This window comes from Phasianus colchicus, chromosome Z (genome assembly GCF_987193195.1).
Source record: "Phasianus colchicus chromosome Z, bPhaCol1.hap1.1, whole genome shotgun sequence".
Taxonomy (NCBI): domain Eukaryota; kingdom Metazoa; phylum Chordata; class Aves; order Galliformes; family Phasianidae; genus Phasianus; species Phasianus colchicus.
Genome location: NC_143476.1, coordinates 43767487 through 43795139, shown reverse-complemented (window position 1 = coordinate 43795139; position 27653 = coordinate 43767487). Strand labels below are relative to the sequence as shown.

General features: G+C 38.0%; 1 protein-coding gene across 1 annotated transcript in view; it reads left to right on the top strand.

Annotated features, from left to right (window-relative positions):
* Positions 1-27653, top strand: part of LVRN (laeverin) — a 35109-nt gene that overhangs the window by 3104 nt on the left and 4352 nt on the right. Inside the window, exons 2-18 of the mRNA XM_031604799.2 lie at positions 1539-1681; positions 2512-2651; positions 3835-3961; positions 5317-5471; positions 7274-7387; positions 9466-9609; positions 9912-9977; positions 10109-10174; positions 11173-11342; positions 12786-12862; positions 15513-15652; positions 17007-17062; positions 18349-18502; positions 19279-19373; positions 20042-20149; positions 24428-24598; positions 26486-26626. Of these exons, the coding sequence (XP_031460659.2) occupies positions 1539-1681; positions 2512-2651; positions 3835-3961; positions 5317-5471; positions 7274-7387; positions 9466-9609; positions 9912-9977; positions 10109-10174; positions 11173-11342; positions 12786-12862; positions 15513-15652; positions 17007-17062; positions 18349-18502; positions 19279-19373; positions 20042-20149; positions 24428-24598; positions 26486-26626 (2067 nt within the window). The remainder of the gene's footprint in view (positions 1-1538; positions 1682-2511; positions 2652-3834; positions 3962-5316; positions 5472-7273; positions 7388-9465; positions 9610-9911; positions 9978-10108; positions 10175-11172; positions 11343-12785; positions 12863-15512; positions 15653-17006; positions 17063-18348; positions 18503-19278; positions 19374-20041; positions 20150-24427; positions 24599-26485; positions 26627-27653) is intronic.

Below are 27653 nucleotides of genomic sequence, written 5' to 3'. Positions count from 1 at the left end.
ACCAGTGCACAGATTAGGATGCTGCTTACTGTAGAACCCCCTTACTTTGAGCCTTTTAAGGTTTTGCTAAATGGTTTAGTTGCTACATATTTTTGAAGTGGAACAAATCAGATATAAAATACATCAACACACAAGAATATACGATCAGTATTACAAATGACTTCATTTTAGTGAGAAAACACCGTTAGGATATATCCATTTAATGCAAAGCATACCATTTTAAAGAGATAAACACTTTTACATGGTCATGCTCTTGATACCTGTTCAGTTCCTCCATATCAGCTCTGAGGGAGGCACAAGTGTAGATGCTGCTCACACTCTCAGAACTGGGTTGATGAGGCCTGCTAGGATGGCAGCAGCCATGTATCAAAATACATGGTCTCACAGAGCACAGATCAGATTTGTGTGTTGCTCCTTGCTGTGTGGATGCTGCTCAGGTGATCTCTGACTTGTTTGGGATGACTCTGTGCCTTTGTAAGTGTAAGCTTTTGTGTGTGTGAATCACTACAAGGTAGAAACACCAGCCCTGTGACAGCACTGGTATCACTGGAGCACGAGGTCTATGCCATTCCTTCATGCCCAGATGCTGGCACTGCTTGTCTTGGCTTTGAAGAGTTGGTGGTGTGAAGACTGTGGTTGCTTGCCTGTTCTTCCCAGGGTTAGCACGTGCATCACTGCTTGTTTGTTTATGTATGTAGAGATGTTTCCTAAGAAGTTTCTGTTGTTGCCCTTGGACTGACAAGTGTAGAGCTCTGAGAACTGTTACACTTTTTTTCCAATGGTTGGTGAAGATGCCTTGATAGGAGCAGTCCAGATCTATAGCTCTGTTTTGAAACATGGACCACTGGGCATGCTCGTTCCATCATCACTTTCACTGGACATCTTGATTACAGCCACTGTGTCACAAAGATCTGCCCCAAATGAGGCATAATTGCACAGTGTAAGGTAGAAAATTACCTCCCCATGTGTTTACCCGGGTTTGCCAGTGCAGTGGGACAGCACTGTTCTGCTGGCACTGGTGTTCTTCTCCATTCAGTGTGATGAAAGTGTACAAGTGCATGTAAGCACAGGTACTTACAGCCATTAAATGTACAATGTTTTTAGTTAAAATGTGCCACTGAAATAAGAGAAGATGCATTAGAGAGGTGAGCAGGTGTACAGAGAGGTTATAATTATCACAGTTGGGCCCTGTGTCACTTTTGAGCTGTGTGCAAAACTTCAATCAATGCTCTCTGAATAAGCTAGGCAAATGCTTCAAAAATATTTTAAATATTTAAAATATGATATCTGGAAAAGCTCAGCGAGGAAAAAAATAAACAACCATGACTTGACTGAAAAAGACTGTTTTTTTCCAAAGTGAGCTGTCTGCTGGGTGGAGAGTTTAAACTGGGACTTGAAATGATAACCAGGCATTTTGCAAACCTGCTTCATCTCTATAGTTAACTCTTTTGGTTTGCACCTGGCATATTTATGTGCCATGTCTTGGTTTTGATTAGCTGTGGCATGCTGGATTAATCTTATCTGTATTTTCCTTACAGTATGCTGGTTGCATCCCAACTGGAACCAGCGTATGCCAGGACAGTTTTTCCATGTTTTGATGAGCCTGACATGAAGGCCACATTTAATATCAGGATTGTCCATGACCCAAGCTACGTGGCTCTTTCCAATATGCCTGCTATTGGTAGGTAAAGAGTAAATGTCTTATGCTTGTTTGTTTGCTCCTTAATTTACCTTAAAAATTGTGTGATTTATATAAGCAGATGATAACTCTATCATCTGACACAATAACATTCTGTTGCCTTGAAAGACAGTGCGTTGAAAATGTGTAAAAAATCTATGCCTGTTAACTTAAATATTCAGAGACAGTTATTCATAATTGGTGTATTTGACGACAATAACCATCCTTGCCAGCTGTGATGTATTTTACTCTGGTTGGTGGAGGCCACAGAGGGTTTGATTCTTAGCATTTACTGTGGTGTCAGCCTGTCTTTCTTTATGACATCTGCTTAAAGCAAAACAGCGGCTCCAGTGGTTGTGGCATTAAAGGATTGCATTTCATTCTAGGTAGCTTTTAAGATGTATTTTCATCATATGTAAAGGTGTTTTACTTTGCAGGGAGACTACAGCCCTCTGTCTGTGTTAAAAACAAGGATAACATGACTATAACATGACTTTGGAGATGCTCCTCCTGTCCCACGGTTTGTCCACATTCTAAAACTGACACAGCATCTTGTGTTTCCAGGACTTCTATAAAGAAGATCAAGAATGGTTTTTGGGTGTTTCATGAAGGGTCATGGCTGATACGTGGTGGTGTAGCAAGGAGTTTGGCTGCTTGCCTTCTACCAGAAGGATATGATGTTAATGCAGAAATAAAGCATATCAAAACAGGTGTGAAAGCAACAAGCAAAAACAGTCTGCAGGAAATATCAATTCCTGGTTTGTCACAGAAGGTTAATGCCTTGAATATTTCTTCAATATTTTCTTCAGTATTTGCTCTAATATTTTTTCTAGATGTATCTGAAATGAAGGATGAAAATGGAAGCCTGTGGAGTGTTACCACTTTTAACACTTCATTGAAAATGTCAACTTACTTAACTGCTTTTGTGGTCTGTGATTTTGACTATGTCAACACAACAGAGCGAGGAAAGGAGGTAAATACAGGGTGCACAACACACCATAGAGTTTACTGCACAACTTGGCTCTGCCATGCATCATGTGCTTCAGAAGGTATCACAGACGTTCACTGTGCGTCCCACTCCAGAAGTGTTAGCTTATGTGGCAAAACTACTAACATTTGTCCTGCAGATAGTTCTGCAGAAAGCTCTCCTTTTCAACAATTAGCTTATTGTCCTGCCCCTATTATTACATAGAGGTACACAGGCACAATTCCACAAGAAGGTGTGTTTTGTCTGTTAAAACTTCAGAAGGTACTGTTCAAAATCAGGATCTTATCATTTCTTTTTTCTTAGTTGGAAAAAAATTTATCCTTTTCCACTGCTGTGAAAAACCAGTGAAGCTATGTCTTGTTCTTCAGGGCCCTTTGAGGACTGCTGTTATGACTTCAGTATGTGAAACTTGTATGCTCTAAGATTTCTGTATACTATTTGTACTACAGTGGGCACATTTTTTAAGCCTTCAAAAATGATAGTTTTGTGTTTGAAGCTTCTTCACCACTGGGTATATGGGTTTTTCTTTATCACTGGGTATTTCGACTTTGATTGCTTGTACCTTTCTCTTGGACTGATTGGTGCTGACAGGAGACAGATAAGCATTCAGATGAGTGCTTTTCAGAGGAAGAAGGCAGTTGCCTCTTCAGGGCTGTGTCAAAGCAGATGGCACAGAGAATGAATGCTGGTGCTGCTTAGAAGTGTAGAGGTGTTCTGCTCAGCGCTTCTCTCTTTTTAGCAGCAAAGGAAGGCCAGCTGTCATGTTTAGGATGTGAAAAAGATGAAGAAGTTTTCTATTTTCAGATGGGAAAAACTCCCTGAGTATGTTTCCCTTCCAGTAAACTTCACCATTTGGATTTCATGGCTGGGATACATTGACTTAAGCAATGTGGATCTGACTAGTTTTACAGCATCTCCTAATTAATAAAAGAATAATTCAACATCTGTAGTAGCATTCAAATCTTGGCCCTCCTGAAGTGCTGGAGCTTTAGATTCTAGGCCATGTTTTGATAGGCCCAGTAATGTGTGTTGGGATATTTTTCATATAAAGCTCATTGCATGATCTGTGTGTACAGGCAGCATTTTCAAACAATGATTCACAGATGAGAGGCAAGGAGAAAGAAAATATGAGGCTTGTGGGAAATAATGCTTCCTTGTTTTGTTGCAGATACGTATCTGGGCTCGGAAAGAGGCAGTTATGAACGGGTATGTTGACTATGCTTTAAATATCACAGGCCCAATATTTTCATTTCTTGAAGACTTATTTAACATCAGCTACCCTCTGCCAAAGACAGGTGAGATTATTTTCTTTAATGGGCCACAAATGGCTGCTGATGGTATAACATTTACAGAAACAATGGGTTCTCTTGCAGTAGAAAATCTGTCTAACTTTATTATCAACCACTGTAGTTAGAATAAAACTAAGAATTACTCTTTTTACTTCTTATGGAAAGTATCATAGGCAGTTGGTGCTCCTTTTAGATGTTGTTGTCTTAGTAATCATGCAAAGTAAGCAAGGATTGTAGGCAGTTATTTTTTCACTTGTGCATTCTTCTGTTTAGCAGCACTGTTGATAAGTCAATTCATTATTATGAAATATTACTGACATAGAAAAATAGTATTACAGGCTTCCTGACAAACAAAACTTTAGCTTCACAGAATGATGTAATACTGTTACAATCCCTGCATAATGTAACGCAATACCAGCTGCATTTCCCACTTTCTCTGAAGTCTTGCTTAAAATTAGGATTTTATCATCCAAGAATAGCTTCTTGTAAGTGCTAAAGATTTCTGCTATGAACACAAAATTAAAAATAAACACACTCAAATTTAGGGATGTTTATGAATTTGCTTTGGGCTGCTTTTAATACAATTATAAGAGACATCCCTCACCCCAAGTTGGCTTGGCTGTAAGCCTGCAGTGATATGCCTGGCTAAGATGCATCCTCCTCTGCTTGGGTTTAGCACCATGTGTATGTTATTTGCATAGTTCTTGGACTGTGTCTGGCCTGCTCCTGCTTCCAAAGTGGTCCCATACCTTTTGCAGAATTTGTTCTCTGCTACTGAGTTTAAGCAGAGATCCTTGATGCCCATCCAGGACACTCCTTTCCTCCAACTCCCACATTTGAGATGGAGAGCTGCTCACTGTGCATAACACAGGAGTGCAGAGGTAACAAAGCTGCAAGTAAGCTCTTTTTCCCCCCTCAGAATAATTATTTGGCTAAAGGCAAAGGTGAGTGTCATCTTTCACAGAAGGCAAGAAAAGATCATACAGAGGAAGATCTCTGAGAGCCAGAAATGATTATGCTCTCTCCTAGCATGGGTAGAGTACAGCCCTCATTTTTGTTCGGGACATTTATGTGCAGTATAGATTTGGGCTCTGTAGGAGCTTGTCGTATGGCTTCCTGAAATACTGGTAATCATAGATGAAAGTGATGACAAGAAGAGATTTCACTAAGCATTTTCAAGGGTGCTGCTGTAATCTAGCAAAAAAAAAACAAAACAAAAAAAAAAAAAAAAAGGAGGGGCGGGTGTAAATGTAATGCCTTTTAATTGCACATTGAATTCTAATCCAGCATAATACCATGTAAGCATTTTTACTTCCAAAAAATTTTAAACACATTTTTTTTTCCTGTTTGAATCAATTTAGATTTGGTTGCACTGCCTGATTTTGGAGCAGGCGCTATGGAAAACTGGGGACTAATGACTTTTGAAGAATCAGCATTGCTGTACCTCCCAAGTGATAAATTCACAGGCAGAAAGATGATTATTGCCTTAATTGTGTCACATGAGCTAGCACACCAGGCACGTGGTAAAAAATTCTGTACATCTGTTTGTCTGTAATGTTATTTCCTTCCAGTTGGTGATGATGCAGTCACTGATTTCTGAAGAGAAACAGTGAATAACTATATGGGATATGAGCACTAAAGAGTTGAAAGAGTATTCATATGATCATATGTTAATTGATAAATTAACACTGAGAGCAGATTTTATCTTATTCTATCATATGACAGACTGCATACCAGCTGCGTATGAGTTGATACAAAACTAAAAAATGGACTACTTCTGTTTTGTTGCTTTTTAATGCAATAACTGAATGCTACTCTAGAAAATACTGTAGGGGTATGGGGGATGGCAGTACTGTCTATATGCTGTGTAATTAGTACTGCAGTGGGAGAATTACTGGACTTTGTGTTCATAGTGGGAGTACACATACAGGTTGCAAAAGGGATGTTTTTCTCTAAGAAACCTTGTGATATCATGGAACAGATACAGTGTTAATACATTTTGTACTTTCATGCAGATTTACGCAGTTTTTGGTGTTTGGTTTGGAATTACAATGCAACTTCACTGTAACTTTTCAGACCTTCAGATAAGCATACTGTATTAATTGAAGGCCAGTAAATTACGAGGACTGCTTGAAAGTAATGCCTCCTATTTTACTGTGCTGGTCCTTGACATCAGAGGCACATGTTGGTGGAATGGCAGTAGAGGTTGAACCTTCTCAACCAGTATTTGTTGCTGTGTGACAGATGGCAACAGAGGGGCAGTCTGACAGAATGGCATTGACATGCAAGTGCCTATGGAGAAACTGTGTGCCATGGAATTCCTCTATGCAGTAAAGGTTGCACCCATTGACATTCATCAATGCTTATTGAATGTTTATGGAGACCAAACAGTGGATGTGAGCACAGTGAGGTGGTGGGCGGAGTGTTTCAGCCATGGTGACAACAAAAGTGGGTCAGCTCTGATGGTGCACAATTTTATAATTGCAGCATGAAGGCTCTTGTTTATTGCTGGTGAAAATTCATGGCTATTGGTGTTGCAAGTTAGTGAGTTGTAGCTGACAACATGCTCTGTCAAACAGTGTTATTGTGCTCTCTGTATCTGTTGTAGTTTCCATGCAGATAAATGGTAGGCATTACTTTTAGAGTGATCTACGTAAATGTCAGCAGCTAATAAAGCTTTATTTCTTAAAAAACCTGTAGTCCAAATTTTTAAGATTGAACAGATAAAGTACAGATTCTCAAATGATCAGTTTTCTGTTTTTTTTTTTTTTGTTAAAATTGCAGCTAAGTACATATATTTTGTGCAAGTTTTATTGCTCACAAGGATAGGGATTTGCTGATTTTGGAAAAGATCATTTCCCTGGTTCTGTTTATCATCTCCTTGACAATTTCCTTTTGCTAAGAACATAGAAAAACAAAATTTATTGTTTTATTTATCAGCGATTCTTTGGAAAAAATGTGATTTTTTTTTTTTTATTTATTTGATTTTTAAGAAATGTCCCATTTCTAATTGTAGCCTGATGTTATCTTTACTTTTTACTGGGAAGTATTTAAATAGAACAAGAGACTGGCATGATGCACTGATGTGCACATGGTATGAAATTGTAGATTAAGCATTTAAAAAATAACTGACTTCTGACTTTCACCAAGAGGCACCTTCTTTTCCACTAAATTCTCACTATTTGCAGGAATATCCATCATTTTATTCAGCTGACAAACACACATCAAAATGCTTCAGTGGGGATATGTCTGTTTAACCTACAAGAATGGAAATAGCATTGTAAGGCGACATTGAGACTTTTTTTCTATCTATTTAAGTGGTTTGGAAATCTGGTTACAATGACCTGGTGGAATGATCTGTGGCTTAAGGAGGGCCTGGCATCTTACCTTGAGCACCTGGGAGCTACTTTTGTTGAACCCAAGCTTTCACTGGTGAGTAGCAGTGGCTATGGGACTCAGTAAGATAAGGCACTGAAGTTCCAGTATTGGAGGAAGGAAAGGAAGATGCAGGAGATGTGATTTATTTTAATCGTGGTTTTAGCAACTTTATTCTCCTGGAAGTGACCAGCAGGTCTTCCTTTGAGGGTTCTCCTCTGCTGAGGGCTGTGATCATGCCACTCTTTTACAGCTGAGCAGCTGTGATTCTGCACTGAGAAGAACTGAACTGGACTGATTTTTTTGCCCCAGATCTTTCATTTAATAGACCCATCTGTTTCTTCCTGGATGGTTTCCCTTCTTATGTTTCCAGGCTCTTTGGACACGTATAATGGGCAGTGACTAAGCTAGGACATTTTACTCCATTGGCTCCATGGATGTTTGGTTGTGGATAAGGCAAAAGTGGTACACATAGTGCACTAAGTTGACAAGGATGAACGTTCCTTCCTACTGTGACCAAATGGGCAAATCCCACAGTGAAATGCAAAACTCCATCCATTGTTAATCTGTGCAGCTGGAGGATAAATGCTGCTGACAATAGCCATCAGCTGAGGTGCACTTGGAGGAACAATCAGAGATGTATTTGCATGAGGCCCTCAGATTCTGAAGGAGGAAGAAGCCCTTGGGCTGGTGAGGCCTGAGACTGCAGTTTTTGAAGATCTCCAAGAAGGAAACTCCACTGAGATTATCTGAGCAGCCTGTGCCAGCTCTCCATCACCCTCAAAGTAAAGAAGTACTGCCTGGTGTTCAGATGGAGCCTCCTGTGCTCCAGTTCTTTCCTGTTTCCTCTTGCCCTGGTGCTAAGCAGACAGTGCCCAGCTCTGTCCTCTCTGCATCCTCCCTTCAGGTAAATACATTATTGAGCCTGTTCATCTCCAGGCTGAAGAGGTTCTCTCAGCCTCTCCTCTTAAGAGAGGTTCTCCAGATCCTTTGTCATCTTCATGGCCCTTCAGCACTCTCTCCAGTAGCTCCATTTCTCTCTGGTACTGGGTAACCCAGATGTGGGCCCTGTGCTCCCTATGTGCGCCTCAACAGTGCTGATCAGAGGGAAAGGATTGTTTACCTGCTGGCAAGGCTTTGCCTGATACAGCCCAGGACACCACTGGCCTTCTTTTTAGCAAGGACATGTTGCTGGCTCATGTTCAATTCAATATCCGCCCAGGATCCTTTTCTGCAAACATGCTTTTCAGCTGCATGGCCCTTGGTATTTGCTAGGGCTGGAGGTGCACTCTGTTCCATCATCCAAACCATTAATGAAGATATTAAGCAGGACTGAACCCCCGAGGCACACCACTACGTGCTGTCTTTCCACTAGATCTTGGGCTGCTGATGACCCAGTTACAAAATTAATCTGGAACATTAAATGTGCTATCTGCTAACAAAGAAAAAAATGGTCAACAAATTCAATCCCATTAATTAAAAGCCTTTTGTCCTTCTTGACAAGTGGATGTGCCAAAAAAGTATCTTAAAAATGTATTGATTTTCTTCACCTACCCCATATGTCAAATGTCCAGTCATAGGACAGCTGGGAGAAATTAAATCAGCTTTTGATGAAAGGAGAGCTTCACTACTTTATGAAGAGGAGTGATTTTTCTCACCCATATTTCTTATGGGTGAGAGCCAAAATGCTGCACAGTTAAGCTTTGCTATAATCATTTAGTTTTTAGTTTATTGTTTAGTGGTGCAGCAGGAGAAATATAGAATTTAGGAGGAAAATGTGGAATGCTAATGATGTAGAAATGTATATGACATACATGTTTTCAGTTTTCAGTGTTTGTTCATTTGGTGTTTAATGTAATTGACTTTTTCCCTGGAGTTTACAGTGCAATTGTCTTTGTCAGGTCCAAGCCCACTGTCAGCTCAGATTAACAATTTTCACTGCCAGAAGTAGGTACTGCTGCATGTGGAAGATGTTAGGATTTGTTGTGAGGCCCTTTTACCTCAAGGGGGGTAGAAGGGAGGGGGAAAAGGATAATTCCTTATTAATTGACACACTATTCCTACTAGTGCTAGCTACTTAATACATCTTCTCTGCCTGAGGATTTTCAGTTCAGTTGGGTTTTTTCTTCTTGCAGCATGAAATCTTTTATGATCACATCGTACAACCTGTCTTAAGTCAAGAAAATGACGTAGAAGTTCGGTCACTCTCTGAAAGTGAAGACAAGGTCAATGGATCATTTTCATTAGTTTCTCTGTTTGACAGCATCACATACAACAAGGTGAAAACATATGGAATAATTCCTTTTCCATCTTATTCTGAACTAATATCATACATATCACATTTGAGAAAAACAGAGAATATCCTGCTGAACTGCAATGCTTCGTTGTTTTGTCATGCAAAATTTATTTCTGCTGCACACACAAATTTATTAGATGTTGCAAATTTCTCTATGGAAGAAACAGTGAATGTTTTTTACCTCATAGGAATAAACTGACTTTTCTGAAATATAATTTGAAGAAATACTGCATGAATAATTGCAACAATAACTCATGTTTTCTCATAGCTTTTTTTGTATTTCAGGGGGCTTCTATTACATGGATGCTTTCTGGTTTTCTGACTGAGAAGTTGTTTACCAGAGCTTTAAATGTAAGTTTGGAAAAATGACATCTTCATCTTGATTTATAAGCTTGAAAATGATGACTGTATGAATTTCTGTCTGCCTTGCTGATGTTTTTCACTGAACCTTTGTGAATTCTGATGTGTCTGTTTTCCTGCAGTCGTATCTGAAAGAATTTGCCTTTTCAAACGCCAACCAAGATGATCTCTGGATCCACATACAGTTGGTACTCAATTTATTTCTAGTGTTTAAATCGATGTCACTAAGTATTTGTAGAATGTTGTAGTGGAATTTGGCTATCACTTTAGCAGTCTTTCCTTCACATAAAATTTGCTTTGCCAGCTCTCTTGCCTTATGTCTTCACAAGTGTTTATTTGGTACTTAACTGCACTTGTGGTCAGTGCAGCCAAGTACAAGGAGCAGAGAAATGAGATGCCAGATTAGGGTACAGTGGATTTTTGGGTCCATGGATCACCTTTGTTTAAATGGAATTGCATAGCCTGTGTTTTTCTGGAGCTTAAGTTTTGCAAGATTGAAGTGTGTGATGCTCTGGACTTGGTGATCAGGAGTGTTGATGCATCATGATCCTGCATGGTCTATACTCAGGGCGGTAGATCAGCATTTCTCCCTCTGCTGGTCTTATCAGAAATCCGAATAAGAAAACAGGTTCTAATAAAAAAATTCTCATTTCCCTACCCATTTAAGGAAGTCTTCCACTGTGTTACAGAAAAAAAGTCTTAGGTTAAGAAGAAGAGTTTCACAACTTTAGGTATGCAAGACTGTCACATGTTCTAAGCCAACAAAGACTACTAATTCACACTGGCTGGGACTCCCGCTTGGTATCTAGTTTAGTGAGCCTTTGATCTTCAATTTGCTCATCACACTGTCATTTAAAATTGTGTTGTTTGCTGGCATGTGCATTTGAGTAAAACTAACAAATTAAGTCTGTCATAGCCATGTAGGCTTGTAAGTATATTCATGATAAAAAGAGAAATGTTGGCAGTCAGGTTATCTTATGTCCCAGTTCCTGTTTGCTGTCAGGATAATAATGTCAATAATGTTCTTTACACTTTTTTACATTGGTTTTGTGCATGACTCAATATCAGCAAACTACTAAGCAATTTCTTTCTCTAACACAATAGATTAATTCCTTGAGTCTTGCTGAAGCAGAATCAGTAAGTGACTGCTTGTTATAAATGTTTCTAATTTCCGTTTCTATTGAAGGTAGTAGATGCACAAGATGAAGTTCAGTTGCCAGCATCTGTAAAAAAAATAATGGATTCCTGGACTCGTCAAAATGGATTTCCAGTTTTAACATTCAATATAACAACCGGCACAATCAGTCAGGAAAAATTTCACAATAAAAAGCATGAAAACAGTACGGATTTTTACAAGTATGTTTAATTTGTATCCTTATCAGAACTTTATACCCATGTTTTGTTTTATTTTGTTTTTCTATTTGCAGGAAACTTCATAATGTTTTGACTGATTTCTTAATTTTTTGCTTTGTGGCATGAAGTAAATTGTGTTTCAGAAGTTTGCTGTGGTTTCTCTGAGGGTTGCTTTCCTTTGCAATAGTGACATTTCCAGCCACATAACAGCTTTGTAAGGACAGGCATGGGCTGTGAGTTTTTGCCTCGCATTTCTTCATTATTCATCTTTCGCTTGTTCAGACTGAGGATTGGGCTGAACCATGCAGCAACTTCTTTCCTGTCAACATTTTCAGTCACGTTGTCATGGCAAAGACAGTGGGGTTGCATAAACTCTTATCTAGATTACTCCTTTCTCAGAAGGCCTTGAGTACTTGCCATGAAACTGACTGACAGTGAGAATCACAGAGTGCCTGGATATTTCTACAACCATGCTTCATGTTTAGATGCCTAAAAACAGTGCTGGAAGGAGCTGTCTCTGGTCACCTGCTTGGGAGCCTCATGGCCAGAGTCTGAACTTTGGTAAAATTCAGCTATTATTGTAAGCATTGGGATGTATGGACAAAGCCTGCAGGGCGTGTTCTTACCCAGGGAGATATAAGAGAAAGGTAACACAAGGCAATTTTTCCTGTATGTGGTTCTGTTCTTGCAGACAATGAAAGGATGGGGATTTTGATAGAGTTTCCTTTGCTTCCAAGCACCAGGAAAGGTAGAAAACTGTAGATTAAATTAGTTTCTAGATAAAGCCAGATAACACAGATTAGGAGTTCCAAGTTAGAAATGTTGTTTCCATTACTCTAGTTACAGCAGTACTTAATGCCACATGAAGTTAAGCTCATCCATGACAAACATTTCAGAACTTTTCATTTTCTTGAACAACTTCAGGCTGTCAAAACTTTCATCTCATTTCTCTGGGAGATTTAGATTACCCGAGACATGAAATAAAAGCTGTTAGAATTATAGTTGTTTTGCTTGCCTGGAGCCATTTTTACCACATGCACTTCTATAAAGGAGCTTTATACTCTCCAGAAATCAGATAAAGTGAGGAAATTAAAAAATATGTGGGGAAAATTGAATTATCTCCCAGAGAAACAAAGCAAGATAAAGCTTTGTTTTAAAAAAACAGGGATGAAGTGGTACTCCAGCAGATCTAGCAAAACCTAGCACAGAACTGTCTAAATTTAGGTGCTTATTTAAATCCAAGCTAAAACTCCATTCTAAACAATGAACCTATGTGCTGATCCAGCGTAAGCACAATCATCTGAAGACATTTTCTGAATCAGAGAGGAGAAAGGGAAGATTGGAATTCTTGTAAGAAACAGATTTGCAATCTAGTTTAGTGTCAGCAGTGAAGGTTTCTGTAAGAGTAAGAATTAATGATATTGCCTTTTTTTTTCTTTCCTTAAGCAATACTTGGATTGTTCCTATTTCTTGGATGAGAAATGGATCATCACAGCCCTTAATGTGGCTTGATAACAGCAGCAGTAAGTAATGTTTTTAATTTTTTAAACGTGCTAAAACCAAGATGATAAAAAACCACCTAATACATCTATGAACAAAATATTATGTTAACTTTTCATTATATTAGAAAAAAAATCAGATTAATAATTATTTTTCTCTGTGTATGAATGCCTGTCATGAATAGATATTTCCTTTTGTACACAAATACAAACTCTAAGCTGCTCATTCTTCTCTATTACTTTTGCTTCAGTAGATCCCGTTGATGTTAGTGAAAGTTCATGAGTATTGGTAGGATCTCCGAGTTTGGCTGTGATACCTCAGAGTACGATCAAGCTCAACTGGTAGATGTAAGGACTGAAAAAGATTAGAACTAGTTATGTGAAATGACCCATATTTATTGAACGTGGATATCTGTAAAAACAGAAGAGAGTATTTTCTATGTAATTTAACTTGTTTATGCAAATCAAGTTCAAACTTGGTCTTACTAACAGACTAGAACTCTAAAAGGTTTTAAAGGCTTATAATGAAGAAGTGAGTTTATAGGTGTCTCCAATCAAATAAAAAATTCAGTTATTTCTCACAATTCTTTTTGATATTTCTTTCCAATAAGCAGCTGTATTTTTTTGATGAAAAAGAGGTAATCATTAGAATGAATTCATAATTTTTCTTTGGTAAGTCAGTCTTGAATTGCATCAGATCTTCAATCATTTAGAAGTAGATGCATAGAGTGATATGTTTGTTGAGTGCTTAAAAAACTACAATACATTGTCTGCATTTTTTAATATCTCTGCCCTTTGTTTGCAATTGTCAGGAGCTACTTGCCTTATCTTTCAGGCAATTTAAAAAACAATCAGTGGATGTTCCAGTGAGGTGAAAAATCAGAAAATTTGCAGGCAAGAAGTATGAAATAGTGCTTGCTTGGAAGGACTAGTGCTACATGGTAGGCTTCTATCATTGAAATAATAGCAATTCCATTTCCTCACACATCATGTGCATTAATTAAATAAATATCATGTTGCATCTGCCTGAAAGAACTAAAAAAAAAGTGGAAATTCAGTTGTTAAAACACATTCTACTTGTATTTGAGAACCATCCATGAAACTTCCCAGAGCCTAGACTAGTAGCTTGCTTTCAAGTGCAGATGAAAAATTTTGATTTCAGTTTTGACTTTTTGATGTAAAGATAAACCAAATGGTTTCTTACATGGGTAGGAGTGTTGAGGGTATTTTTCACTTCACTTACCATTTTGCCTCAAATTTTGGAATAGTTTCTGCAGTGGCATATAGGAATACATCACAAGGAAACATCTCAAAAGTGCTGTTACGTATGTATATTTTTGCTGAAAGGAGCTCCGTGGGAACTAATACTTCTTACTTTTGAGCAAGTGAAATTAGGCTGCAAGTCTCAAGCTGGGCTGCCAGTGATAGACAAGCATGTTCTTGCACATCTCTGCTAAGCAGTGCTAAAAGCCTGTCCTGTTGGTTTAGGACTTCTCTGGTAATCTCTAAATGCTTACCTTATGCTCATGTTATTGTGTTGGTCACTGGCAGGAAAAGACATGATCCCTAAGTGATGCATGTCTGTGTAGAAAAGATACAAAATGCCGGCAAAACTGTGCTACTGTGGTAGAACATATTTTTATTTGGCCTGGTGGTGGAGGCTAGGAATGAGCTGCATCTCTCAGAGCATGGTTTTGCTATTTTAGATGCATCTGAAAATGATAGTAATGATTAGCAGAACACTGAACTAGTATATGGAAAATACTACTAGTACCATATCCTAGCGACCCAGTCTTTTAAAATGTGTTAGCTAGTGTCTGACATTTGTTGTTTTTTCCTCCTGTTGAATTTGTGAAAATGACAAAATATGAATCCAGCTCGATCAAAACATATTGGAGTTTGAACCTTCTGTTCAGAGAATTGTCTGGACTACTCATCAATACTGATTCACTGTCTTAAGAGAGTTTGCTGTCTTCTTAAACCTAGGCCGATCGTGCTCAGTTAAAGCAGCATGTTAGTCCTGTTCAGGCAGCTTAGAGCCTTCAGGAGGCCCTTATTGGAGCTTAGACTCTCTGGTCCCCTGCAACGTCCTGTGGTCTTTCAGGGGCAAATAATCAAACAAGCACCTAATGTAGGCAGTAGTGAGATGAAATGGGAATGTGAGAAGGAGCCTCTAGTAAGTATTGTAACTCAAGAGGGCTATAGGACTTTCATTTATAGTATTTTTTTTTCAGTTATTTGCCTGTTGCATGAATTTAGCTGTTTTGCTTTCCTTACACTAATGCTGGTAGACGGTCTGTTCTCCTGCTGGGAGCTGAGTGCTGTGTTTTGGAGTAACATTGGAACTGGCAGGCATGCTGAGGTTGGATGCCTAGGCACACAGTGGTGTTGTTCCTCATCCAGGCTGGTGGTTTTTATATAGTCTTTCTGAGCACTCCCATCTGCCTGCTAGTCAAAAGGTTGGAGCTGCACATGTCTTCAGCCACCCCTTTGCCATCTTCAGGGTGCTCAGTTCCTCAGGGATCAGGTGCTTGTTGAAGTCCTTCTGCTACACAGAGCACCTGGATTCTGTGGGATTCTGGGTACACCTCAAACTTGCGTCTCAGGGGAGCATAAATGTAAGAGAATTTAGCATCATGCAGAAAATGAAATTCTTTCTCATGTCACTTTATAGAAGTGTTTCCTGAAATGCAAGTGTCGGAATCTGAATATGACTGGATCCTACTAAATGTAAATTTAAGTGGATACTATAGAGTGAACTACGATCAGTTAAACTTGAAAAGATTAGTACACTTGCTTGAAAATGATCCAAAGGTAAGATCATGTATATATATATTTTTTTCAAGCTTGTAAACAGACTTCTTTCCATGTATTTCTCCCTGCATTTTTTACCAGTAATCACATGATGAAAACCTGGAACAACAAGAACTTGTGTTTGTCATGTAAGAATAAATGATCCACTATTGCACAGCTGAAATCAATGGCAGTCTTCCAGAGTGGAATAGGAACAGGCCCAAATGGTTTCACAAAGGTATTAAGTTGAAAAATAACATACAAGAGATGGCATGCTGTCTTCCAAGTTATCTTAATAAGTCTTTTAAATTTCACTCAAAGAATTGTCAGTATGGGTGTGCGACCAAGATTTATCTGCTACTAGGTAACCATGGAGAGGAAAACTGGAAGAAAGTTTTTATTTCCACCAAAGCACAATATTTCTGTTAATGAAATGTTAACAAAAGCATCGATTTGAGGTGTCTGTGCATTTTGTGATTCTTCTGATGTTCCAGTCAGTTGTATAACGCAGAGAAGATTTCATGTCACTGTGTGGGCTGGCAGTAAAAGACACACGTAGCAGCCTACTCGAATGTCCTTCTGTGGTGTTGCATAGCATTTAATGTTTCCTGGCCCAAGCCTGAGAAGGGGTTCTGGTAATCACGTTGATTCATTGGATTTGACAACAAAGCTGTGCAAGTTTAAGCACAGTCTGAGACTCTCGAATACGTGTGATCAGATGACTTCTCTGGAAGGTCCAAACCCAAGGCCTATGAGAGCACATCGGGGTGACCAAACCTCTCGAAGGTCCATAAGCTTTATTTCTTCTGAGTTTTTCTTCACAGTAAATCTAAATCAGGATAGACTTATAGTGTGCCAGCTAGGGGCCAGCTTAATAGCTGGTGGGAAAGTTGGCTAGAGCAGTAGCTGAGCCATACCAGAATGGAAACAAGGAGGAGGGGAGAAGTGACCAGGACGAGCTGTACGCAGAGGCTCACCTGCAGTCCTTTCTTGATCATGTAATCTGTGATTCAGATACTCTGCTGTGGACTAATCTGAAACTTCAAAAGGAAAAAAACATACCAGAATGATATAACGAAGTAAATATTAGGAAATGTACAACTTCCTGATTCTAGTTTTAATTCTAATATGTAATAAGAGGGATCCTCAAGTTTCACACATAGGCGTATATTTTTATATGTAAGCACTCCTAAAAGCACATAAACAATCTCAGCTTAAAATACGAGATCAATTTTAGCATGTTTCGTAGAAGATTTTGGCTTGTAAAAGATGTTAGTGACTTTGCCTTACACTTTTTATTTCTTTGTCATACACCTTTTTATTACTCTTAATGATGTGTCTAGGTCTACTAACACCACATTGATGCCTTCTGCAGGCTATTCCTGCTGTCAGCAGGTTCCAGCTGCTAGATGACATTTTTGCATTGACATGGTATGTATGTTTTGCATATGTCATAGAAAATGATTAAACTACATGATCTAATTCAACATTCGTACTTCTGCTTCATTCACTCCTAACCATATGCACCTCTTATGAACAACAGATGTTCAACAAAATGATGGAGGACTACCAGTGTAGAGTGATTTCTTTTGAAATTACTTTTAGTTTGTACCTTCTCTTAGCAAATACTTTAAGTAGACGAACTGTCATGAGTGCTATGAAGACTAACCTAAATTTGTTGTAAGGGAAAATAACTTCTAAATGAAGGTAATGAATTTTCCTACATTTACTCTGGAGAGCCTCGGCTATGCTCTCCTGCATGACTCATAACACCTCTCTCATCACCCCCATGGATGGATCAGTTGGTCATTCACATCTTGGCAGAAGAAGACCACAAGATACTTTTGGTGTGGGTGCTGCAGTTCAGTAGAAAATCACTTCGTTAAAAATAACTTGGTGTTCTGTTAGTTTTCCTGTCAGTCTCCCCTCCTTTTGAAAGCAAGGCAGTTCTCAGAGGAGGTTCACATTTAAAAGCTGTGGGACTGTGCTGCTGGTGAGCTCAGCAGTGCTGTGGGGTGCTAAAGATGAAATAAATAGATGTGTGTCATAGTCATAACAGAGATGTCCAAAGCATCAGGCACCTGGGATTTGGGAGCTCAGGGAACAGGTGGCTGAAGCACACTCCAAAGCCTGCAGAGGTGGTTCCAAGAGCAGGAGGTCAAAATGCTAGCAGTGTTTCTATTCTGGAGTTTTCTGTTCTGGAGGAGTGAGGTGTGAATTGGCTTTTTCGGGGAAAGAATGCAATCCATGCTGGCTCCCTGCTGAGGCATGGAAGTGCCATGCTGAAGTTGCTAATCTCTAGGGTAGTGTGCATGTGGTTTAAACAGTTTCATTTTTATAGTAATGTTTATCCCATGAAAGAACGTGTATTAAAAATGTCTTCTTTGCCAATAAAAAGACAAGTGTATTATAAATGAAAACACTCTTTGAGTGAGGCTGACGCATGCTGGAAATTTGCTATTCCTTATGTTGCAGACACTGCCAGAATACATACTGCCATAATTACCCCATTACTAGGCACTATGGTTCAATGTATTCATTAAAAAATTCAGCTTTTAAATGACATGCCATAGTTTGACATTTATTTCAGTATTACAGTGCCTTTTTTTCCCACCCTGTATCTGTATGTTTTATCATCATAAATAAATGGATATTCATGGTAGATAGTTAATGTGAATAAGCATGTTCAAATATGAATGGTTTTTGTCTTCAAATAGGTCTGGATATATTGAGATTGAAGCTGCACTTGAACTAACAAAGTACCTTGCCAGAGAAAATGAACTCTTTGTATGGAATGTGGTATTGGTAAATCTAGTGCCTGACAATGTGGAAAGTACTCTGAAAAACTATGAAGTATACCCACTTTTGAAGGTATCAACTTCTTTTGTTAGTTGGGAAAGATACTAGTCCATTTAAATAACAGTGACTAAAAGGGATGCTTTCTAAATTCTCATGAAAGTACAAACATGATGGGTAATATCTTGTATAAATGCATTTGCATGATTTTGCCAACTTCTTTAAATAGGAGGTACTTGTTTATATGTGCTAGTGAATTATAAATATCATTGCTTTGTGAGCAGTTCTTACTGTAAAGCAGGAATTTGTTTGCATTCTTAGTATTAACCTTCATTTTAGTTCTTTCTATAAAACAAGTTCAGAAAAAGCTATATGATGAGAAAGAAGGAACTGTCTTGAGTAGTGTATGAGATTGTCTTATTCCATATTTAAGAGATTATATTTTCTTTTTTTTTTTTACTTCTATTTCACTCTACTTTTTTTTTTTTATAGTAGCAATCTCAAAGTAGTAATTCTCTTATATTCTCAGTACAAGTTTGTTCAAAATATGTGGGAAAAATATTTTTTCTTTTGGGAACTTGTTTTTTCTGTCTTTTCACTGAGAAGGAGCATTTATTTTCTTTTGTCAGCTTAGATGTGTTAACAATGTGACATAAGTAATTTCCCCATTAGAATAGCGTAAGTGCATTGAATTTCATGTTATTTATTTTATATGTTTCATTTTAATGTTCTTTATTGTCAAGAAAGTAATAGTAATGAATTGATAGGAATATGAGTAAGTAAAGAAAAACATAGTATAATAAAAGCATGCATTTAAATGAAAATAATTTTTCTTTCCCTTCTTTTAAAAGAAATACCTTTTAAAGAGAATGTTGCCAATATACCATTATTATGCAGGTTTTATTCGTAAAAATGTTGATGCTTTGGAAGGTGACTATTTTGCTCAGTAAGTATTCTGCTTTTCTCAAAGCTTTGATAACTGACACACTGTAGTAGTTTGTCTTCGCAAATTTAAATGCAAGATATAGGAAAATGGTCTACTTAATTTGGGTGTAACAGAATTGTTGTTCTCACTGATCTATAAATGTGTTACTTATTTGTGATGATATTGCAATGAAAATGCAGTATGTCAGGATTGTTTGGGATATTGTCAGCATATTTAGTGAGGGTAAGAGATGATCCTTTAATAATATGCGCTTGTTTTTTGGAGAATAGGTTTAACAAATTGCTGCTCATTAGGGAAAAACTTATAGCAATGGTTCAGATGAGCTGTATGCATCAATCACTAGAGCTTTAAAATAATTCATTTTGTAAAGCCACATCCTGTTAGAATGGTTGAGACGAGGTGCATCCAAAGCAACAGCACTATAAAAAATGCAGAAACCTAATAAAAATTACAGTATGTAGATAGCCTCGCTGACATCCAGGAATACTGATGTCAGGAGGCCATTTTTGGCAACTTAATTTTTCAACTTTTATTAAAACTCAAGTGCTTCTGTAGAGGTTCTCCCCAGTTAACAGCACAATGTGCAGAAACTGGGGTCAAGCACATTTTGAGTACTTCAAATGTGGAATACACATCTTTTACTCTTGCTATTTTGGCTTTCCTTCAAGAGTGTATTTGGAAAAATTTTTTGCAACAGCATGCTGGCTGGGTCTCCAAGACTGTTTAGATCTGTCATCTGAACTGTACACCAAGTGGATGGACAACCCTGAGTACAAGTAAGAACTATAATGTTCTCTGAGAGATGTGCATGTGCGGGGGATGTGGGTATTGAGGGGCTTTTACAGGGGCAGGTTCTCCCCAGGCCTACAGAATTTAAGCAAAGCAACAACAAAATCTCAAAAGAAAAATAATAAATGCAAAGTTCCATATCTCCTGCAAATTTCAGCTTTATGTTGATTTCAAAATTATTGCTGAAGGATGCATATTTTTTCCACGAAGACCAAGATCTGCTTAGCCACAGAGCAGATGAAACTCAGGTTGAGACTAATATACCATATTGTCCAACCCCTTTGCCATACCTCAGCCTTGGGGGCATCACATGTACTGACTCAAGTTCTAGGCTTCCCTAAATAGAACAGAGTGAAGCAGTGTTGGTATGGCACTGACATGAACCCCATGGTGAATGTCATTCACGTTCTGCATTTGCATGAACAGGAGCTGGGAAAGGCTGTCAGTTCTCATACAGATCCTGGAGCCTAGTGGCTAGGTTTCTGGTCTGTGAGAATGAAGTCGGGCTTTACTAGCATCAGATATTCTGTATTAACATATTGCATTGTTAAAGGAATCTTACAATGTATAGAAATCCTTATTCCTTTCCTCCCTCTCTCTTCTGATGTTTTTATTTTTTTTTTCTTTCTTTCTATGCTATAGCCATATAATATTGGCCTGGGTGAGTGAATATTTAAAGTTTATTTATTATTTTTCTTTATTATAGTTGCAAAGAGGCTAATATTTTGTCTTACTCCTATGTCTGCTGCAATGTGACTGGCTATGTGCTTGTGTTTATAATTTGGTAGTAGTGATTTAGTAATCATCTCATTTTAAAGAAGATTTAAAACGCTGTACTTTGGTGATAGAGCAAAAAATTTAATTAGACTAAACACTCCTGTTGTGTTTCAGAGAGGATTTTCCTACTATCCCACAATAAGGGAAGGAATGCTATGTGGAAATCAATGCAAAATACCTCCTTCATTAAGAGTATTTTAAATCTTTTTCCTCGTGGAATTCTGTGCACCTTATCTGAGTTCAGGAGCTGAAGAGTCTGTGAAATATTAGCTTATCTACTTTTAAGTTAAATTGAGAAGATTAATTTTGCTATCCTTCATGACACTGAGATAAGTTTGAAGATGCTTTACAGAACTTTACATGTTTATAAGCATAGAGAAAAAAACAACAGTAGTTTTATGAAGTGAAAGAAACAAACCACATTTTAATGAGAAAAAAAAAACACATGAAGGAGACAACTTATTAGGTTTCAAATAAAAGAAACAGTTCCTTTTCAGTTAAGGAGGAGCTTTTACATACAGTGGGTAGGAAAAGGACACAGCAGACTTCATAGAAGGATCCCTTTAGGTGGTCTTATGTTCTCCATTTTGAAATCAGAACTCCTAAAGGCATATGATAGTTGCTTCATCACAGGTGAGCACCAAGTGTGTTACCATACCCAGTAGGATTCTCCAAATATATGGAAGGCATATATTCCATATATGGAATTCTTCCTTTCAGATAAGGTGATCATCTTTCATCTGAGAATTTCCAGCCAGTTTCTGACTTCCCAGAACATCATTGGACTTGTTATGGTGTATAATTTTCACTTCTGTGAAAATTGTGTCTCAAGAGCCATGACTCCCATTCAGTCTCTCAGTTTAGCTTTTTTTTTTTTTTTTTTTTTTTTTTGCTTATAGGAGTGAAATGGAGCTGGCTAAGTGATTTTGGGTTACTGGCTCATCTTTCTCTTTTGAAAGAAAGAAATGAGTCTGGAGAGAGGGATAGTGTTCCTGTACATTTCAGTTACATCCTAAAGGTAACTATGAAATTCTGTTGCCATCAAAGTTTATGAAATGATTATGACACTTCTGCACTGACTCCAGGAAAGTGGTATAGCACCATTCTTTTCAGGAGGTTGTTTTTTTTTCGCATCTTCCTGAAGGTTCACATGACAGAATCCTGGTAGAATTCTCAAGCTACATGACTACTTCCAAGTAAAAAAACACTATGAAATTAATAAGCTCAGCACTTCAATTAGCATAACCCCAAGCTCCATGAACAGGACAACATAGACCACTTCAGGTCCACCATAGTTGTCACCAGCCAGTAGACCACTATCCCATAGTATGCTGCCTGTACAGCCTGCCTTCATTGCTCAACATCAGAGCCACAGCCAAAAGAAATGTAGACTTCTATACCCAGTAACCAATGTCTTCTTGAAACTATTAAGACTATATAAGAAAAGCCACATTTTAGGCAAGGCTGCTTTCATAACACATCTTGAAATGTTGAGTTATACTAACTGCATACCCTACACATCATACATGTGCCTTATGAGGCTTCTTCCTTCAAGATTACAAAATGATTCTCAAAAAAAAAAAAATTGCTTGCCTCTGTAACTCAAATAAGATTTCTCCTAGAAGATTTCCTTGCAGAAATATCCCTTACCTTAGCATAAATACTCAGTTTCAGCCAGCATCATTGTTGGTGGGAAACTCCCTATTCTTCAAAACATACCCAAATAAATAAATCCAAGTAATTTCTTTGTAATTTTATATTTGTAAGTTTTATATCCATACCAAACATTCCAATGCTTTCTATTATGCAGTGAAATCAGGATAGAATTCCACTTTTTACATGGGTAGATATTAATAGGATAAGGGGGAATGGTTTTGACCAAGAAGAAAGGAATTTCAGATTAAATGTTGGGGAAATATTCACTGAGAAGGCGGTGAGGCACTGGCACTGCTGCCTGGAGAAAGTGTAGGTGCCCTGTCCCTGGAATAGTTCAAGGCCAGGTTGGATGAGCCTCTGGGCAGCCTGATTTAGAGGGTAGCAATCCTGCCTATGGTACAGGGGTTGGAACTAAATGATCTGATGAGGTCTGTTCCAACCCAAGCCATCCTTGAGTCTATGAAATCTCCAATACCCACCAGGACAGTTAAAGTCCGTGCTGCTTACTTTTACAGTTCTTAAAAGTGATGTCTGCATCAGTCCTCAGAAGCAGTGAAATTGCTTCTGATAAATTCTTTGCAGTACCAGACAAAGCATCATTGGGAATGTCAGTAATCATAGATAGGAAAAAGTTAACTCACCCAATTGACAATAGAACCTCTAGCTACAAAACACTATCAGGAAACAGCCTTCTTCCAAGAGACATTCACCTGCCAGAGGCTAGCCCTTAAATGAGCCCATGGAGGGGTGGACCCAGTGAATTGCTTGCACCTGTGCTTCTTTTGCCAGCCACACCTTCACCAGTTCAAGCTGTGACATAAGAGTTCCCTTACCGTCTGTTATCCAAAACTCCTACTAGACTATTATAGTCCCTTCCCCTTTGGATGTTTTTGTCCTCTAGTCTTTCATCTGACTAGTATTTACTTCAGTATTGACCCCATTTCTGCTGGTATTGACCTCATTCTTTCTAGAATGGCCTAGTGAAACTAGGAATTTTTCTCAAATTATTTTTAAATTTGAAGAAAGACTTCTATGACCAGAAAGTTGGTTGCTTTTCTATCTTCTGGTGTAAGATAACTTTTACACCCTTACCATCTCAATCTTACTTAAGTAATTCTATGCAGATTAACAGCATGCAATGGAGAAGTTAAATGCTTGTTTTGTAGCATTGAGATCCATCCTGCTGCCATGGGGAATTTGTCCACCTTACCATTAATTTGAGCTATTTTCAGATAGCTTGCAATACAGAGTAGTAGATAAATTGCTAATACTAGAATTGCTAATGTTTTAATGTTAGTGGCATGTCATTGCCACAGGAGAAGCTTTCTGTTCAGCCTTTGCACATGAAGTGTTGTATTACATGGACAGTGATTGCATTTATTTTCTGTTATGAAAGACACTGCTGTGTTGAGGAAAGTAAGTAATAGAAGAGTGCTTGTTGCATGGAGAAATGTCACTTCAGCTTTTGTTTGTGTTGCCCAAGTCTTTCTTCTTAGAGATGTATCACTGAAGAAAATCTTGTCTGGGATGATGCTTATATGCAGTTACACCCTCTTTAATGGTGTGATTGCTGTACCGTGCTGCAATGTGCAAGAGTAGCGTTGATTGCCTATACACAAACTGGCTTGACCCAACTGTTTTTTAAAAAAGTGTTTTTTTGCCTTAAAGCTGCATGTTTTGTTAATGCTTAAACTGTAATCAAAATTAGCAGTTTTATTTAGGTTGCTATTTTGTAGAATGATGATAGAGTGGCATCCTTCAACTGAAAATAAACATTTTCTTGTTATCACTTTATAACAATACAGTACCTTCTAATTATATTTGCTTCACAGAATTCCATTTTTAATTAGAAGAACCGTCTGTTGCTATGGCGTTGCAGTGGGAAGTGATAAAGAATGGGATTTTGCATGGGAAATGTATAAACTTAATGACTCCACAACAGAAGATAAAGACATCCTCCTCTCTGCCATGAGCTGTGCCAAAGAATCGTGGTTACTTCACAGGTGCTCTTGATTGAAGCATGTCTCTGGGGTACTGCACCATACAAACCTGTCAGAAGTTTGCCTGCCACAGAACCACACATCTGATATACCAGTGGTAGAATCTTATGAATTTTCTTATGGAAAAAATATGATAAACAGTGCAAACATACATGATCCTTTTGCTGATATAACAACTTACATGTTGTTATTGACTGAGAAAAGGACTTCTTGAGCTGGTAACTAGCATGTCATGTCTAACACCACCAGTGGACCTGTCAATATAATTCCCCTTCTGAAGTGAAAGTATACCTTCAGGTGTTATAGCAGTCTGGTAACCAATCCCGTAATTGCATTTTGTATGAAACCTCGTTCCCTTTAGGTTTGTTTCCTGTCATTTTTTTCAACTTTGAATCTACTGGCTGCCCATACGCTCTGCATTGTAAGAAACAGTGCTATCATAATTCTCCCTGATATTTTTCCCCACTACTTATGATTTTATATTGTCTTCCCATATCTCCGATTGCCTTCCTAGGCTAAAATCTCATAGCCTATTTAGCCCTTTGTAGAAGTGAGATCACTCATTCCTAGGTGAAGGACAAAAATGAAAATAGACTTACTAGTAAGCTGTTTGTTCTTTGACAGACTGACAAGGAGAAATCATATTTAAATTTCCAGTTTGGAATATCATATTTATTATCTTTCACTGACATCCTCACAAGATCTTTTCATTTTGTCAGCAAAAAGATATTGAAGATGAGTTCTCTATTTTGTCATGCCCACATTACCCAAAGAATATCTCTGAGGACAGAAGTTTGCCAGTGATAGTCTAAAGAATGATGATCCAACCACTGGCATAAATACGATGAGTCTAATGCTCTGAAAGTAGCTGAGTTGTTTCTCCTGCCAGCCACCTTGTGATGGTTGAGTAGGAAGAACAGATAAGGCTGAAAACACAGCCAGTTGGATTGAGAAGACATGTCTGAGCAGAGCTATGCTGATTTTCTACCTGACCTGTGGTCCTTTGGTGATTTTGTTATTGACACAGGCTAGCACTGGTCCTTGTAAAGCTGTAAGTTATATCAAAAGAAGACAGCAGCTCAGGAAGTTTTGATGATCTCTTTCCTCTGTACGCAGTAGTTGTTGACAAAACAATCTCTTTTTCTAAACTTCAACCTGAAAATCTTTTAGGCTGAGGAATCTTAAACTGTGTTGTTCTCAGTATAGTTTGTCCATTTGGTTAAGCATATTCGTGGCATGCAAATGGAAGAAACCCAGCTCATCTGCTCTACCAACTGGCTGCTTGTAATACTCTGACAAATATCTTTTTCAACAGCGCCAATAGAAAGCAGGAGACTGTAAAGTTATACAACAAAAAGAAAGTTATTTATTTACTTTTTCAAGATATCCAGGCACCCACTCTCATTGATGTTAGTGTCAGGTAGTTAAATGTTTATGAAATCATGACTTAGCCTACTTGAGAGCACCTTAGATACCTTATTACTGAAACAGAATCCTTCTATGTAACTGCATTTCACACTTCTAGCTCATTCTCCAGGCTCTGTCTATTTGGAATTTTCTCCAGAGTCTTGGGAGCAGTTTCCCTTTCCATGAGGTTATCTGATTAGAGGGGTTGTCCCGAGTCCTTCTGTAAGATATACAAAAAAGCAAATATCTCCTGTTGTGCTACACACTGATTTTACTGAGAAGTGGAGAGCAAGTGGGCAAGAACAGGGAATTTCACCAACATAAGAACAAAATACAAGCAGAGTACACAGCTCTGAATGACCCCAATTTTGGTGTAACTGTCAACATTTCAGAATTTGGGTAGACAGAAATCTTCCTGAACTGATATGTAATTCCAGATTATGGCTGTTAAACAGAAAGTAATATTAACTTTTTTTCTAACAGATCCTTGCACTATTGGCTCAGTGATACACAGTTTTCTTCCAACTGTACAGCAAACATCCTTGAATATGTAGTGTCTAAAGATAATGGGCACCGTATAGCCTGGGAATTTGTTACAAAAAATTGGTCACTTTTAAGTGAAAGGTATGGTAACCAACCTGTTATGATTTCTTTTTATTTCTGTGTTTCTTTTGCTCCAGGTGCAAATTTTCCTTCCAGAGACAACATAGTTTGTAATGATTAATGTTGTTTCTTAAGTACACAGACCACAGTCATCATCATGTCAATTACAGAATGCTTTGAAATTAGTCTACTCATGACTATCCCTGTATTAAACTTTCTGGAAAGTCTGATCCTTACTTACCTACTTAAATGGGAAGCTTTCCCAAAAATCCCAGTTGTGAGATAATGAAAGATAAAAATCTGGCTCTTGCAGTACACTTTAAGATGTGCTTTGTGACAAGTGGTGTGGGAAATTAGTAATCATGATGTAAGAGAAGGCATTACTTATGTATCTCTATGACAGCTACTGTGCAATATATAGTTTCCCACTTTTTGCAGGCAGCATTTCACTCAAACAGAACAAACTTTTAGAATAGAAATAAACTTGTTCTTTTACTCATCTGGAAAAGAAGAAGAGTGCATGGCTGTGATTGTTGGCTGTCATAGCACAAGTGTTCTTTTGAAATTGAATGATAGAATGGCAGCAGTCCATAGACTACATTCAGTAGATTTTAGTGTAATTATATACACTTGCAATCAATATAATTAAGCTTGAGCAGAACATGAGCAATTTAAGTATAGCAAAAGGAAAAAGGAAAAGCCACTTGCCATGTAGGTGAAGTACAATAATATTAGCAATTACTTTGACCTGCACATAAGCAACAATTTCTTTATCTCAACATTGAGTGTCAGGACTAGCAAGTGACAACTACCACTAGCTGGTGTTGGGGCATTCTGTTTATGGGATTGAGACTCCATGACAATTGTGTGATTAAAAGGATGATAAAAGAGAAGTCTTTAACGTGAGAACCTAAGAAAAAATTTAGAGTAGTTGGGGTAGCCTATGATCTGTAATTATTATAGCCTTTCAATGTCCTTGAGGAGAACACTGTTTAGACTATCATGTATTCATTTACATATTCCTTTGTATAAGCTGGTCACGTGAACA